The sequence below is a fragment of the Vulpes vulpes genome, chromosome 12 (assembly GCF_048418805.1).
Source record: "Vulpes vulpes isolate BD-2025 chromosome 12, VulVul3, whole genome shotgun sequence".
In the NCBI taxonomy this organism is placed as follows: Eukaryota; Metazoa; Chordata; class Mammalia; order Carnivora; family Canidae; genus Vulpes; species Vulpes vulpes.
Genome location: NC_132791.1, coordinates 167,118,639 through 167,134,549, shown reverse-complemented (window position 1 = coordinate 167,134,549; position 15,911 = coordinate 167,118,639). Strand labels below are relative to the sequence as shown.

At 49.8% G+C, this 15,911-nt stretch overlaps 1 protein-coding gene across 5 annotated transcripts in view; it reads right to left on the bottom strand.

The window, feature by feature from the left end:
* Positions 1–15,911, bottom strand: part of FBXO31 (F-box protein 31) — a 44,355-nt gene that overhangs the window by 13,097 nt on the left and 15,347 nt on the right. For 2 of the 5 annotated variants that reach the window (XM_072731374.1, XM_072731376.1), the window contains 4 exons: positions 15,067–15,153; positions 8,698–8,774; positions 3,195–3,362; positions 2,435–2,509 (listed from right to left, as the gene is read on the bottom strand). In XM_072731374.1, coding sequence (XP_072587475.1) covers positions 2,435–2,509; positions 3,195–3,362; positions 8,698–8,774; positions 15,067–15,153 — 407 coding nt within the window. Of the gene's footprint in view, positions 1–2,434; positions 2,510–3,194; positions 3,363–8,697; positions 8,775–15,066; positions 15,154–15,624; positions 15,845–15,911 lie in introns of those variants that run through there. The other 3 variants (XM_072731378.1, XM_072731377.1, XM_072731375.1) reach the window with 3 other exon arrangements.

The window sequence follows — 15,911 nt, the reverse complement described above, 5'->3', positions numbered from 1 at the left end:
GAAAATGGACACGCCCTGGTTCCTTTGTGGGCACAGGGCCACCAGGGCATCCCCAACAAGCTCTTGGTGCCACGGAGAATGGAGGAGATGCAGCATCAGGCCATCCCCTGGGAGTGTGAGAGGACTCCCTCCTCCCCTGGAGGAGATGGCTCTTGCCGCCCTAGTTCCCTCCTAGCCCTCCTGGCTGCCAGGAGCCCTCCGTTCCCTTGGAAGTACCACATGGCCCTAGAATTTTAAATGACCATCAGCCATTCGAGCACAAGGCAGCCAGAGTGCAGGACTCAGCCTTTCATCTCAATGTCAGAGCTACTGGGACACATGGTGATGTCCTCCTACAGCCCATCCTCTCTCCCTGGGGCCTGAAGCCATTCCCTGGATCAGAAAGATTCCACAAGAATGTGCAGACATTTCTGGCTGACTCACAAATCCACAGAACCCATTCCCACATGGCCAAAGTGAGAGACAGGAGAGGGACAGAGAGAAAAGCAGCAGAGAGACCGCACGCAGCTGAGACAAAGTGACTGCAGGGCCAAACACCAAGCTCTCCCACCACTTGCTGCAGGCAGCCCAGCCCTCTGCTCTGCCTGTATACACAGCGTCTCCCTGCCCTTCCACTCTCCATGGGCAAGGCAGGGGAAGACCGACCTCTGACGACAAAAAAATTTCTGGATAAAAACATACCATGAATCAAAAAAAATAAAAATATATATATATACCATGAATCAAACTAAAAGAGAGAAACATAAGAAAAAGTTATTTGCAACTCACACCAGAAGGACTGATGCTCTGATATGAAAAGAAAGCTCCTACGAATCAACTAGAAACCTACAAGCACCAGAGGGAGCAGTGAGAATGTTTACTAACGTCACAGAAAAGGAGCCACATGGAGCCCTAACCATGCCCTAATCTCAGCCTCGGTCAGTCTGGATACCAGCAAAGTTTTGTTCCTACCCACAATCCACGTGTTCTTACAGTTTCCACAAAGGGCTTGTGTTATACTTTTATAACCAGAAAATATACCATTCCACTTCAAAATCAGTGAGCCCACACACAGAGGCAGCTTATAAGACCTCTTCCTGATGCCAGTGTGTTTCCAGAATTACACTACACTACATGGCCTTTATAAGGTCAACGGCTGAGGAGTTTCTATTCTCAGAATACATGTTGACCTTTCTCGCTGAAACATGGACTGGAGCAGTCACCTGTATGCTATGTGTGTGACCATACAGGCAATCCTCAACGGCACTGTTGTAAAGTGAAAATGCATCTGCGTCACCTGTCACCTTCACACACTGTATATTTGAGCAAATAGGGCCTCATCTACCTGCAAAGGGTTCCAGCAAGCATTTGTGTGCACTCTTCAGACGCAGACATACATGCATATGATTTTATGTTACACCTCCCTGCAATTCTCTGGCTAACAGGGAAACCGTCAGACTCAGAACCTAAGAAATGCACACCCAATAAATAAATATAAGCTCAATGATCATCCTATACTTTATTATTTTTTTTAAAGATTTACTTATTTATTCATTCAGAGAGAGCGAGAGAGAGGCAGAGACACAGGCAGAGGGAGAAGCAGGCTCCATGCAGGAAGCCCGATGTGGGACTCGATCCCAGGTCTCCAGGATCACACCCCGGGCTGCAGGCGGCGCTAAACCGCTGTGCCACCAGGGCTACCCCGCATCCTACACTTTAAAAGTTCAAGTTTCTGTTTTGTTTTGTTTTTTAAAGATTTCATTTACTTATTTGAGAGAGCATGAGAGAGTGAGAGCACAAGCAAGGGGAAGGAGAGAGGGAGAAGCAGGCTCCTCAGTGAGCCAGGAGCCCAACAGGGGGCTCGATCCCACGACCCTGTGAGCCAAAGGCAGATGCTTAACCAACTGAGCCACCCCAGGTGCCCCTAAAAGTTCCAAGTTTTTCTTAAGAATGTTTTGAAAGGGCAGTATGACTTGGATCCTCAGAAAAGGAAAACTCAAAGGCAATGGAAAACTATTCATGCAAATAAAAGGAAGTACAAAGAAACTCAGAGGTGTGGCTCACATGTGGCCTCCCGGCTGCAACGCCAAGACCTAGGAATCTCAGCCGCCAAGCCCAACCATGGGGAGAACACAGAGGCTCTAAAAAGCCCCCTGGTCTCCCTGCAGACTTACATCCAAAAAGAAATCTCCAGCAGCACACAGACACTCTCACCAAAGGGGCAAAAGAGAGCCAATTGGAGGAAAGGATTTCTCTTGGGTTTATACATTCTAAGGGGTGACAGGGAAGAAAAGCCTGGGCGCAGACACACACAAACATTCCTTTCTGATGAAAGGGTCAGACGCACATGTCAGGATGAGCCGGGGGAGACAGCCCTCTGCTGGGGGCACACTGGTGACGTGAAGGTGTTTAAATTCACATGTGCACCATGTGAACAGTAGGGGTACATGCTCACCTCTTGCCTCCCACCAGACATCCTGTGGTGGTCTGTCTGGTTGCACTTCGTGGAGAATTCGTCCTTTTTCACAATCTTGAGCATTCACAACAAAGGAGAGGGAAATGAATCAGTCACAGCACCCCCACCAGCCAGAGCAATACGGTCAACCTCTCCCACACCAACATAACCCACATGCACGCAGAAGCCCAAGATGCCACTGAATCCTGGCCAGTCCCTCCTAAAGAAGGGAGCTCAGAGCCACCTGGGCATGCACTTCCTCCTCAGGAGACAGTGCATGTACGTTTGCCCAGGAGGACATCTTACAGCAGAAAAAAGGGACTGGTGCTTTCACAGTGTGTTAAGTAACACACATGCTTATTGGGGTGGCCGTCTACCAAACTTTTATCAGAGAGCACAGCGTCTTATTCCAAGTTCAAGTTCATATTCTTGCAAAAAAGAAACCAGGGAGTACTGACGAATCATGGCAAAAACAACAACCCGTTTAAACTGAACGCAGAATCCATGAAGAGTCTGAGCAAGTACGTCTCTGAGGGGCTGCATCACAGCACCTGCACATTGATAACGCACCCCAGGGTGGGGCTGAGCCCCCACTTCCTCCCATGATCGCTACTCAGTGTGGACACAGGTCTGTAACTGGGAATACCACAGCCACTCAGCCAGCACTGTGCCCCAGCTGCCACTGAGACCAGGGAGGACAGAGGAGCCCTAGTTCCTTGTCTGCACACAGCTATATACCTAGGGAACCCCGAGCGCTCACCTGGATGTGGCCATTGTGGGGCCCTCTGTGGCCATACATGCACTCCACCGTGGCAGACTTTCTCTCCATCAGGTGGACTCTAAACAAGGGCTTGAATCTCATTGGGTCATCCACATGAGGGTCGTGAGGAGGCAGGTACATCCAGCCAATGATGAACAGGCCATCAACCTACAGTGAGGAGAAAGAGCACAAGTCCACGCAAGGTTCAGGAGGAGGTGCTGGGGCAGAAGGTCCCACCCTACTCCGTTCACAAGAACCATTCTCATCTCCATACTGCAGCCCCATGGAGGATCTCAGGGCTGGTGAGCATCGTGGTGCCCCACCTAGCGCACCACAGCAAGCATGGCCCACCTACCAAGTGTCTGTTCATTAAAAAGCAGCTCTCTACTGCAAACACGGGGACTGTCATTGAGAACACTGCATCCTAACTGAAATCTTCTAAGAGATTAGAACTTAAATGTTTTCACCAAAAAAGAAGTGGCCTATGTGTTAACCCCAGATTTGTGCACAGAGTATATAAATACCAACCACCGAGGAGTACTCATCATGCGCCTTACACTTCTACCTGCCCAGTGTTTCTCAATTAAGCTGAAAATAAAGAGAAATGTACCTGCAGCATTATCCACAACAGCTAAGATATGGAAGCAGCCCAAGTGCCCACCGACACCAATGAGTGGATAAGGAGGATATGGTATATATACACAATGGACATAAAAAAAATGAAATCTTGCCATTTGTAACAACATGGATGGAGCTAGAGGGCATAGTGCTAAATGAAAGAAGTCAATCAACAAAGACTAGTACTGTATGATCTCACTCGTATGTGGAATTTAAGAAAGAAAACAAACCAAAGTAGCAGAAACAGATAAATAGAAAACAAAGGATATTTTCCAGGGTGGGGGGCACGGGCGAGATGGGCAAAGTGTGGGGGAAGTACAGGCTTCCAGGTGTTTGAGGAACAGTCATAAAAGTAAGACAGTGAGAACAAGGTAACAAGTCAGCAGCTCTTGTGAGCACAGCGTACAGACTATGCCACACAGCTGAAACTCATATAATACCATGTTCAGCTACACTTCAGTAAAAAGATAAATTTTTAAAGAAAAAAATAAGCAAATTTTGTTTTAAAAATTGAAAAAAGTAGTTTGACTTTTGGAGCAAAACATTTGCAAGTTTTAGAGAGAACGACCAGGTCAGAAGTAGGGGAACAGGCCAGATGATGCTAGAAAAAGGCCAAATAACTCAGGATAGGAGGCACCTAGTCAGCATCTGACCCATCAGTGAAAATGGGGGGCTAGTTCTGGCAGCAGAGACCCACACAGCACCCACACAGATGTCATGGGGGGCTGCTGCAGACCCAGTTCCCAGCAAGCTGCTATGCCTAGGCAGTTCTCCTGGCCTCAGGGAGACAAATGCAGACTGGGCCTCAGGCCGCATCCACCTCTATACTGCGGTGTAAGGACAAGGCCCACGTGCAGGGAAACAGCCACATTCTGTAAAGAGACACACGGTACAAACAGATGAAAGGGCATGGGCCTGGGATCTGCTTTAAAATGCCTAAAAACCAGAGGCAAGGGAGGAGACCAGTGCTGTGGGCTTGCTGTGCTCAACAAGGAGGGATTGTCAGCGCTGCTGTCACTCCTCCAGTGAGCGCAATGCGGTGGCAGGCAGACAGTGGCGGAGATGAGGTCAGAGCAGGAGTGGTCCCCAGGACGGCAGGCCGCACGCTCCCCAAGGCCAGAGGCCCGGCAGTCGGGGAAGCCTGGGTGCCTGCGGCTCGCTCCAGCTCACCCACTTCTACAGCGAGCCAACCTGACGAGGCTGAGCTGGCACTGGTCTGCCATCTCCCCCTAATTATCCTCTTTCAGAAGCTGCAAAAAAAAAAAAAAAATTTTTTTTTTTTTTACTCTATTAGTCATTGCCAGTAAAAAAAAAACAATTATCACTCTCCCTGCCTAAAGCATGGAAAAGCAAAGCAGTCTGCCCACGCTGGGAGCAGTCTGGTTTGCCCTGCAAGAAACCTTTTAAATGCAAGGCTTTCCCAGTGACGTTAAACATAAATACAAAGCGTGTTTCTTAATGGATGTTTCCACTGAATCATAAAGAATACGAAGCACTATTTATCTCTGTCCAAAACCCCACCTGGTGAGTGAAATACAGAGTGACAGAGCACCCAGAGCCTCCAGGTGGCCCATGTGAGGCAAGTTTTCAAGAGCCCACCCTGAGGCCATCCAGAGGCCCCAACATGCCATTTTTTAGATGCGCTTGTGAATGAGGCATGGACTCAGGCTTCCAGCCTACCACAGCTATATGCAACCAGAGGGAAGCAAGATCAGAACACCAGGGATCCCTGAAGGCACCAGACTCCATTCACGCTACAGCATCAGCTGCAGCAACATGGGGGCTAGACACCTGGACACCCCCAGTCCCAGGGCTTCTGCTCAGAGAGCACACAGCAAGCTCGAGGAGTAAGGAAGAGCCACACTACAGAGACCCAGAAAAGTGACACATCCTATGATACAGATGCCCGTAAAGCACTAAAAATGAGCAGCTACATTTCAAAACATGACAGGCAAGCAACTGAGCAGCATATAAAAATGAGACTGCAAGACTTTCCGCCTGCCTTGGACCCAGGGTCTTAGACCGAGCAGCCCTACTGCTAACACCAGCTGTGAAGTCTGCACACATCACAGTTTAAGTGCTGCCTGAAGACACCAGGGAGCACACACAGTGGCCCCAAAACAAGGACCTAGAGCCTGAAAAGAAGGGACAGGCTTGAGATGAGCCGAAGGGAACAGAGCATCCCACCCCTTTGCCCCAGGTCCCTGACTGCTGGTGGCTGGGCAGAGGGGCAGTGGGGCGCTGGAGTCCCCAGGGCTGCCACAGAGACCAGGGGTCTAGGCCAGGATCCCAAAGAAGCAGGGAACACAATGTATACAGCTCAGCCCTTGAGGCATCTTCTGGATCCTAACCCATGAGGGGCTACAGATAGAGAAGCCAACCAGCCATGAGAGTCATCAGCGGTGTCCCTTCCCTGATAGGGGAAATGCAGGCTCTGGAGAGCAGGAGGTACCCAGGCTGTGGATGGGGACACCCTGTGGATGGGGCCACCAGGAATGAGATCAGCGCTCATTACACCTGGTCAGAGCAAGGCACTCTGTGACCCCAGGCCACAGAACAGGCACCTTCCTGGGGGCAGCATCCATGGCCAGATGTGCAGGCACCCTGGCAGCCCTACTGCCATGCCTGAAAATCCAGAGGAAAAAGGGAGACTGTAAACTGAACTGGAGGTCACAGACTCTAAAGGAACTTTGACTAATATTCAAGACAACCCAATACAAAGGAAAACATCATCAAAAAAAGAATAAAAAAATGAAGCCAGACTTACATCCTGGCCATCGTGGAGTAACGGGGACTGCTGTAAACACGAAAGTAACCCCGGACAGCAGGCCATGCAAGGCTGGGACCCCACAGAAGAGAAGAGGCGACCCTGCCAGAGGCACCTTCTAGACCAGGGCTCAGAGGGGGTCACATGGAACTGGCAGTTCTGACCGGAGGGAACAGAGATCAGGGTCCCAGGTGGCTGGTGAGGCTGGAGCATGAGGGTCAAAGTCCCAGAAAGGAGGGAGCTGTGCGAAGACAGAGCCCCAGGACCTGCTGAGGAGCCCAAGGCTGGCTGAGCAGCATGAGGGTCAATCCAGCTCCATGAAGCCAAGGATGGGGGTCCTCAGAGAACTCCTGGGGGAGGGTATAGAGGGGGGACCCCCAACACTAGGAACTTAAGACACAGAGCCATAGCACATCCCTACAAGACCTGGTGGTTGAGGACCATCTGACCAGCTTGACCTCATCTGAGGAAGAGAATCATCCAGCAGATAACTCCTTAACAACGTCTACCACTGCGGGAAAGAATAGGCAGCGAGAGCAACCAGAAACTCTGCTCTCCGTAGCAGCCTGGCAGGGAGGGCCCCTCATGGGACTGCAGTCAGGCTACTGTCAGCACAGAGCGCTTGCCTCCAAAGCAGCCCCTGCTCCCTCTGGGCAGGCTGTCCCCTCTGGTCCTCTTCTGCTGGCCCTGACCCCCGTTGTTCCCGGTACTCAGCTCATCAGCCCTTCTTGCCTTCGGTGAGCCTGATATTCAGAAGGCGGAGCGCAGTGCTTCTGGGGTTCAACCCTCAGGGTCAGTCTGTGTGAGAGGTGCCTGTGATTGGATCCAGGCTGTGTATTTTTGGTAAGAGATCGAGAGAGGTGGGGTTGTGTCAGAGTCCCACTGCTGGTTAGTTAACATGGATCACCAGGATGGACACTGCTGGCCACATCTCTCCCCAGTAAAGGCCCCTCTTCCTTCCCTGTCATCTGGATTGCTACATAACGACTCCTAAGGAAGTCCACATCCTCTCTGGAACCTATGAGTATCACCACTGTCCATGGCAAAAAGAGGGTTTTACAGATGTGAAGGAGAAGCTCTTCAGAGGCTTCTGGGTCACCCAGGCAGGCCCTAAACGCCATCACCTGCACCCCCATAACAGGGAGGCAGACAGGTCTGAGACACAGGAGGGGAGAGCAGAGGAGGACGGAGGCAGAGGCAGGAGGAGGGAGACCACAGCAGAGGGCTGCCTGAACCCCGCAGCTGCTAGAGGCAGAAGGATGCTCCACTAGAGTCTTCAGAGGGAGAGCAGTAGCCCTGCAACCTTGATCTCAGCCCAGGAATGCCGACTGGGGACGTCAGGCTTCCAGAAGAGTGACAGAATACGTTTCTGCTGCTTTAGACCACCTGGTATGTGGTCATTGGAATGTCAGCCCCTGGAAGCTAAGACAGTGAGTGTACGGGCTCTGTGGGGAGATGCTTCTAGATGGTAGAAACACGGTTTCCCACAAAGTGCCCACTGCTGTTTCTCCCACCCATCTGGGATGCTGACCTGACACCAGTATTATTGTGGTAGGTGAGAAAATATTTAAAACCAGGGCCTCACAGCCCCACTTTCTGACTTTGCTCTGAGGCTCCTGGTCCCGAGGCCAGGGTGCCTGCTGCATTACTCACTCTGACACAGCACGTCAGCATGCCTCCCTGGCTGCTAGATATGCCTTACTCATAAGGTAAGCACTCATAAGCATTTGTGGAACAAAACAAGGCACAGAGAGCGAGTCACAGCTGGGGTGTGCCTTGGGGCTCAGTGATGGGTCACCTGCTCCGATACCCCATGCGGCCCCAAGGGCCAGAGGGCCAGCATCCGAGGCTCCCAGGGCTCCTCATTTAGAACAATAAACCAGTGCACACCCCAAAACTAGAGTGTCCTGTGGGCGTGCACAAGGGCCTGAGGTGTCCAGGGAGCAGGGACCAGGATACAGGAGGAAAGACGCCCTTGTGCCAACTGGTGGCTCCTAACCACAAAGTCCAAGGATGCAATGAGAAGGCTAAGAACCAATTACAGAACAGCATGTGGCCCCTAATGATTGCCATGCCGTCACATAGGCGACAGTGGGCTTGCCGCACTCCCAGACTTACCACCACATTCAACAATCCTCCGTAGGGCCCGATGTCCGGCTGCCACAATCCCAGAATGTGTCTGTATCGATGAAGCACTACAGGGAGACAGAGAAAAAAGAGAGAAGGACTTGACACTGACAGCCAGTCTGCACTTCACAGGAACCAGGGAGAGGATGAGACACGGAGAAGGGAACTGTGCACAAGGGACTCCTGGAGGCCGGGAACATAGCCTTGAACAGAAAAGTGGATTTCAGCAGATCTTTAAAAGTTTCTAAAGAATTCTAAGAAGGAAAATGTCCTTGAGAACCATAACAAAACAACCAGGCTGCTTTGAAGCCCAGCCCCTAAGTGATCAGTGCCAAAGATACTGTCTTGAAAAACAGAATGAGCACCCTTGTAAAGTAGTGAGCCCCCCATCAGTGATGGAATCAACGATTGAGACAGGTCCTTCCTAGGAATAAGGCAAACAGGGCCTAGATTCTTCTAATGCTGGGATACTGGCATCTGTATGTGACGTGTGTCTATAAAGCAACTGGACCAAAAACCACCACTATAGTGAAAGGCTTGCTCTACTGGGCACACAAACCCAACAGCCCTGTGCCAGTGACAGTACCACCTGTGACCTATGACAACACATTCAGTCAAACGTTATTCTTGGTGTATCTGTGAAGATGTTTCAGATTAAGATTAGTACTTAAGTCAGTGCAATGAGTAAAGCTGACTGCCCTCCCTAATGTGGTGGGCCTTATCCAATCAGTTGACAGCCTGGGAAGAAAAGGCTTTTCCACAAACAAGGAAAGTCTGCCTGTGTGAACTTCAACATCAGTCTTCTTTAACTTGGAACTTGAAACAGAAAGGTAGGCTCTTCCATGGCGTTGAGCCAGCCAGATTTCAGACTCTAACGACACCCTCAGCTCCCCTGGGTCCCCAGCTTACTGACAGCAGATCTTGGGACTTTTTAGTCTATATTAATTGTGGGATCCAATTCCTTACAATAAATTTATCTAAAGAAGCTGGCTCTGTTTGTCTGGTGAACCCTGGCAAATACATAGCAGGAGCCAGGGATGGGCTTGAGCACTGGAACTGCAGGATTACGCCATTCTGTGGGAAGGAAGCCCCAGCCAGCAGGGCCAAGTGGACAATGGAGACGGGACAGCGGCTACCAGGGTCACCACTGGCTTTAGGGTACAGGGAATAGGATGCTGAGGCCAGAAGCAGGCCAGGCCTTTGAAGTATGCAGACAGCTGGCCGGCAAATAATGCCACCTGAGGTTTCAGCCTAGGCACACAGGTTTCCAGATGAGTGTGTACTGTCTCCAACTACCTGCCGTGCATCCTGTGTGCAATCTGATTCAGTTTACAAGTGGCACAGCAGGCAATCTGGTTATCTTATGGACATACGCTGATAGGTTTTGTGATTAATAAACAAGCAAAAAAAAAAAAAAAAAAAAAAAAGGGCAGATCAGAAACCATAAGTAAATAGTGAACTCCAGACAGTGACAAGTACACTCAAGGATTTAGGGATAAAATAACAGAGTATCTGGCACTTACTTCAAAATGTATCAAAAGGTGGAATGATAGAGACAGACGGATGGACAGCTGCGTGATAATAAAGTGCTGGTGAGGGCTGTAGAATCTGGTGATAGTAAGTAGGTGTTTGCTCTACAATCCCCTCTATTTTTTTGGTAGTTTTTCAAAGATTCATGATAGAATATTGGAGAGTAAATAAATGGGCCCATTCAGCATGACGACCATCCCCTCTTGTCTCCTCCTCCCCTAGTCCCCAGCTTGACTGTTTAGCAATGGTCTGGTTCTTTCCATCTACCATCTTGGAGACCCTGGATGTTCAAAGAACATGAAAGACTCCTGGCAATTTTGAAGGGAGAGTTCCCTGTTTTGCTTTAAAAGCTACAGCTCTTTAAGGGTACCTGGGTGGCTCAGTTGGTTAGGCATTTGCCTTTGGCTCAGGTCATTATCTCAGGTCCTGGGATCCAGCCTTAAGTTGGGCTCCCTGCTCAGTGGGGAGCCTGCTTCTCCCTCTCCCTCTGACCCTCCCCATGCTTATGCTCTATTAAGTGATAAAAACTACAGCTTTTTTTTTTTTTAAGATGTATTTATTCATGAGAGACACAGAGAGAGGCAGAGACACAGGCAGAGGGAGAATTAGGCTCCATGCAGGGAGCCCGACGTGGGACTCGATCCTGGGTCTCCAGGATCACGCCCTAAGCCAAAGGCAGGCGCTAAACCGCTGAGCCACCAGGGATCCCCAAGCTACAGCTCTTTGAAATAAAAACACCACCTCCCAGATGTCTGCTTATAGTGGCAGGGTCTCTGGATGTATAAGCTCTGTACGTGTTAGAAAAATCACTGTGCCCCTCATGACTCTTGCTGACACAACACTGGCTCACTCAGCCTGAGTCCAAGACCGTCCAAGAGAGAATCAGAGACCAGCACTGCCCACCAGGCTATGAGCAGACAACCTCTGCACTAACCTCTGGGCAGGACAAGCCATTTCCTAATGCAAACGTACAGTCTGTGTTTTAAGAGATATACTTTAAAAAATACAAGCATCTAGAATCAAGTCCAGCTTGAGCCCAGGGTGCCTCCAGACTGAAAGTGTCCACCTGAGTCACACACAAACACTCTGGGTGTCCACACCGGGAGAGGGACCACGTTTGGAGTCATCTGCTAATGGCTGGAGCCCTGCTGGGAAGGCCAGCCTCTTAGCAATACAAGGAGTGTGCACGTGTTCATGCACTTTCCCTCATGCTCCCAGGGACCCTCAACCTGCCCCTGCACAGTCAGAGGACGAGCCTGGGATGAGATGTCCTGGTGCAAGGCACTCCCCAGACCCAAAGGGGCATCTCACCTGCAGGAAGACCCCCAGCTCACACAGAGCCTCCCCACAATGCCTCCAAACAGCCGCTGACCATGGGTCAGGAGAGAACAGGATCAGGTTACAGTCTGGGCAGGGGGCCTGAGATGGGGAGGTGACTGCTTCAGACTCTTTGGGTGCTTTACTGTCATGGGCGTTAGGACACGGTAGAGCTTCAGTTCACATGCAGAAAGAGCCTCAACACGAGGGAATTCCATTACTCATGAAAACCAAGAAAATGCTGCTGCTCTAGCCCCACAAAGCAGGACTCAGGTTTTTGTTTTTTTTTGTTGTTGTTGTTCCCAAGGTCAATGTGGCCATCTTCAGAAAAAAACATAAGAAAAAAAAAAAAAACATAAGAAACCGTCTCCTGTTCCGCAAAATGGGAAACAATCTAAGCTGGCTAAGGGACCTCTCCACCCAAGCATTAACAGGAAGACACCCTGTCCTCATCAGTGCCAGCGATTCTCATCTGCTAACAGGAAGGCCGCTCAAGAAGGCAAGCGGGAAACTCCTGGCACGAGACAACACTGAACCCAAAAGATATGACTGTCCTGGGCGCAGCATGGGCTGGGAGCCAACTCTCTGCCGCACTGTCGCTATTGCACACAGCTGCCGTGGCCTCACATGGGACAGCTGGCTCTCCACCAGCACGGCCATTGGGCATTCCTAGACCACCACTTCTGACACAGCAGAGTAGGGGTTCTAGGTGGGGGTGCTCCCATATGTCCCTCCTGTCCAAAGCATTATCATAAAGGCAACTAATTTATCTCTTGTCACTTGCTAGTAGCTTCTGGTAAATTAAAACAAAATCGGAGGAGGAAACATGTCCAAACTCATATCGTAAGGCCAGAATGACCCTGATACAAGAGGGCCACAAGAGGAAAGAGAATGACAGGCCAATATCCCTGATGAATGGGATGCAGAAATCCTCAACAAAATACAAGCAGATCACACTCAACAGCATATTAAAAGGATCACTAACCATAATCAAATGCAATTTATCTCAGGGATAAATAAATGATTCAATGTCCCACAAGTCAATGTGGTAACACCACATTAACAAAAAAACAGATAAAAATCCTGTATCTTCTCAGTAGATGAAGAGCATTTGATAAAATTCAACATCTACTCATGATTAAAAACTCTCAACAAAGTGGGTCAAAAGAGGAAACATACCTCAACATAATAAAGGCCATATATCAGAAACCCCCAGCTAACACCATACTCGACAGAGAAAAGCTAAGAGCTTTCCTCTCCTAAGGCCAGGAAAAAGGCAGGGATGCCCATTCTCATCACTTGTATTTAACACAGCACTGGAGGTTGTAGCCTCAATGACCAGGCAAGAAAAAGAAATAGCAGGCATTCAAACTGGAAATGAACAAGTACAGCTGTCACTGCCTGCAGATGACTTGATACTGTATGTAGAAAACCCCAAAGACTTCATCAAAAACCCACCAAACTAATAAAGGAACAGTGTCAAGGTGCAGGACACAGAATCTACATTCAGACCAAGATGAGAAAGAACATTGCACAGGCTCTAAGAATTCGGCCAGGTGATGGGCAGGCTGCCGCCCTCTCTCAAAGGCACTTCCTGCTGGAGCCGCCTGCGCTCTCGAGGAGGAGCACCTTCCTGTTGCTATACTTGCCAGTGGTCTCCCCCTTCCTGAGGATGCCCCGTGTGCTCTCGGCAGACTGGACTCTGGAGGAGCCTTCCCGTCAGGCTCTACCTGTGCAGCCAGATGCCCTGTCATCCATGCCCAAATGTTCAAAGTCGCCTACCCATCTCCTCCCCAAGGGGTGCACGATGTTCCATCAAACTTCTGTATCTACTAGAGCCATCTGGAGCACCATCAGAATTCTAGGGGGGATCCTTAAAACCCAGAGCCCTGTGGTTACACAGTCACAATCAATTCACACACAAACACGTTAGCTATGTTGTGAACACAGTGCATCCCCGCAATGCTCCTAATGTCCTACATGGGACTTCCAAGAGTATCAGGCAACATGTGGCCTGATAGAATAAGCAAAAGTGATACAGCGAAAGCAGCTCATGTGGGACCACAAAGCTCCTCAAAGGTTACCCTAGGTAGGCTGACTTGCCTCTCCCCGGAGACAGTGTCTACACTCGGTCAATAGAGACCACAGAAACCAGGGGACCAGTGAACATGGGGTCTCAAGAGCTCCAGGAAAGGACAAGTGGATAAGGGAGACAGAAACAGTGTCAGGTCCCAAGGTCCCCACAAGCCAGCCGTCACAGTGGACATTTCTGGGAGGTTGGGCTGGATGAGGCACCGTTGCTCACTGACTGTTAAGTGGGAGGGTGGGTGTGGGTTAATCTATGACAAAATATGCTAGAGGCGACCTCAGAGAGGGTTCAGAAAGAACCCAATTCATGCCTCAGACTCCAGACCTGACCCATCCGACCCCCTTGACAGCCCAGCCAGCTCCTTAGGCCTGCTCTTATACACTGACAAGCACCCTTGTTACTGGTCTCCATTTAAGCAGATGGGCTCTGGGCCTGATGATACGGAAGGAGGTGAGTGTTCTCAGGAGCTATGCACAGTTGTTGCACACACTCCAAAGGACGCTAACTAGGTCCAGGCATCTTTGCACTGGCGCCAGGATGGTATCCGAGCACCACAAGACCAGCAAGCACACTTCAGCTAAATGTCCACAATCTGACAGGAGTTAGAAGAGATCCTGTAAGCAACTCTATTTCCTCTGCTCCCAAAGGTTTTGTTAGAAATTGTGTATCTAAGACTCAGGAGCGGGTCTGCTCCAGCAGGCCCTCCACAGAGGGTGGAGGGTTCAGAGGGGTATGAGCAATAGCAGGGAGCAGTGTGCTTCTAGGAACATAAAAACGTCCTTTAGTGTTAGCAGACACATGTGATGTCTTCTTGACAACAGACACTCACTTTCCACCTGAGCTCAACCTAACAGAGCTAAGACTTGTGTAATACAGTTCAGGGAAATTTCCAGACTCAAGAAATGCCAATCAAGAGGGGAATCAGATTATTTGCCAATCAGCAAATAATCAATTGCTTCTACTCACTCCTGCCCAGTGTTGAGTATCTTGTATAACATTTTTTAATTCACATATGCAATTATAATGTGACGGACTAATGAAATCTAGAAGCAAACCACTTACATTTAATTTTGGAGCAGAAGTGTTTTAAAGTTTCTACCCTGTCCTCTCCCCTCAGCCTCAATGAACGATAAGTATTAAAACGTGCATCAACAGAGTGGTCTTATTGGTACTATCCAAAAACCCCAAAGCTTCTGTGCAATCCTGGCCCATGTGTGTAGCCGACCCAGGGCCACAGCTCAGGTGTGGCCTCAGCTGTGGCTGAGCCACAGAGAACAACAAAGGTAAGAAAACAGCAAAAGCCAAGGAGGGCAGCTTGCTCTTCACACCCAAGCAGTCCTTGTGCCCGGAGTTAGAGGTCCCTCTCCATGCAGCTTCTCGGCCGTGCTCACCCGCAAAAGCCAAAGCCAGCAGGAGGTACGTACGGCAGGTGTAAACATCTCTGTACTCCATGTGCTCGTAATCGGGAAGAATTTTCATGAAACGTCCCGACTTCACGCGAGGGTTTATACCTGAACAGACACAGCAGGGAAAGGGTAAAGATGGCTCTGCTTCCAGGATGGTATGATCAGTTTCCATGACTTAACACCCTCCCTCACTGACAATGGACACTTCCCATTACATACGCAGCCCCCAAAACCTCAGGATGCAAGTATTTGCCAGGGATGGCCTGTCTTCGTTAACCAATGGAGCCACACCAGAAACTCATAATGGCGGGCAAGCTCAGGACCCTCCCTCTCGATGGCCACAGATCAAGGGAACAGATGGAGGTGGGAGACCCAAGGTTATGGCTGGGGGATATTTGGGGGACCATTTAGGGAACCCCTGTGCCTGACTGATCTCTCTCTTGTCTGGTCCACACCTGGCGTTCTTCCTTGACCATGTGCTGTCTGTGTGTGTTTTGTTTCTGATTAAGGGTGATGTTTGCCTGCCTCCTAACTCAGGCCTACTCACTCTTGAACCTATCTCTGCCAGGTACCAACCTTGATTTCTTTCCATCACCCATTCCAGAAGCTAAGCAATCTTCTCCTCGATAAGGCCTTCAGAGCAAATTCTCACACACACACACACACAGTTCCTGCATTGTGAACACAAAAACTGAAGCTGCCAATGACTGGGGTGGATTCAGCACTTCCAGACACTGAATAAGGTAATCATTACCTGGATTTTGCAACCATTTTTAAGGGGTCAAGATATCTCCAAATGTTCTTCTCTGCCTGTCCATGTCCCCAGTATACCAGACGCATGTGTGAGCGTGTTCACCTCACCC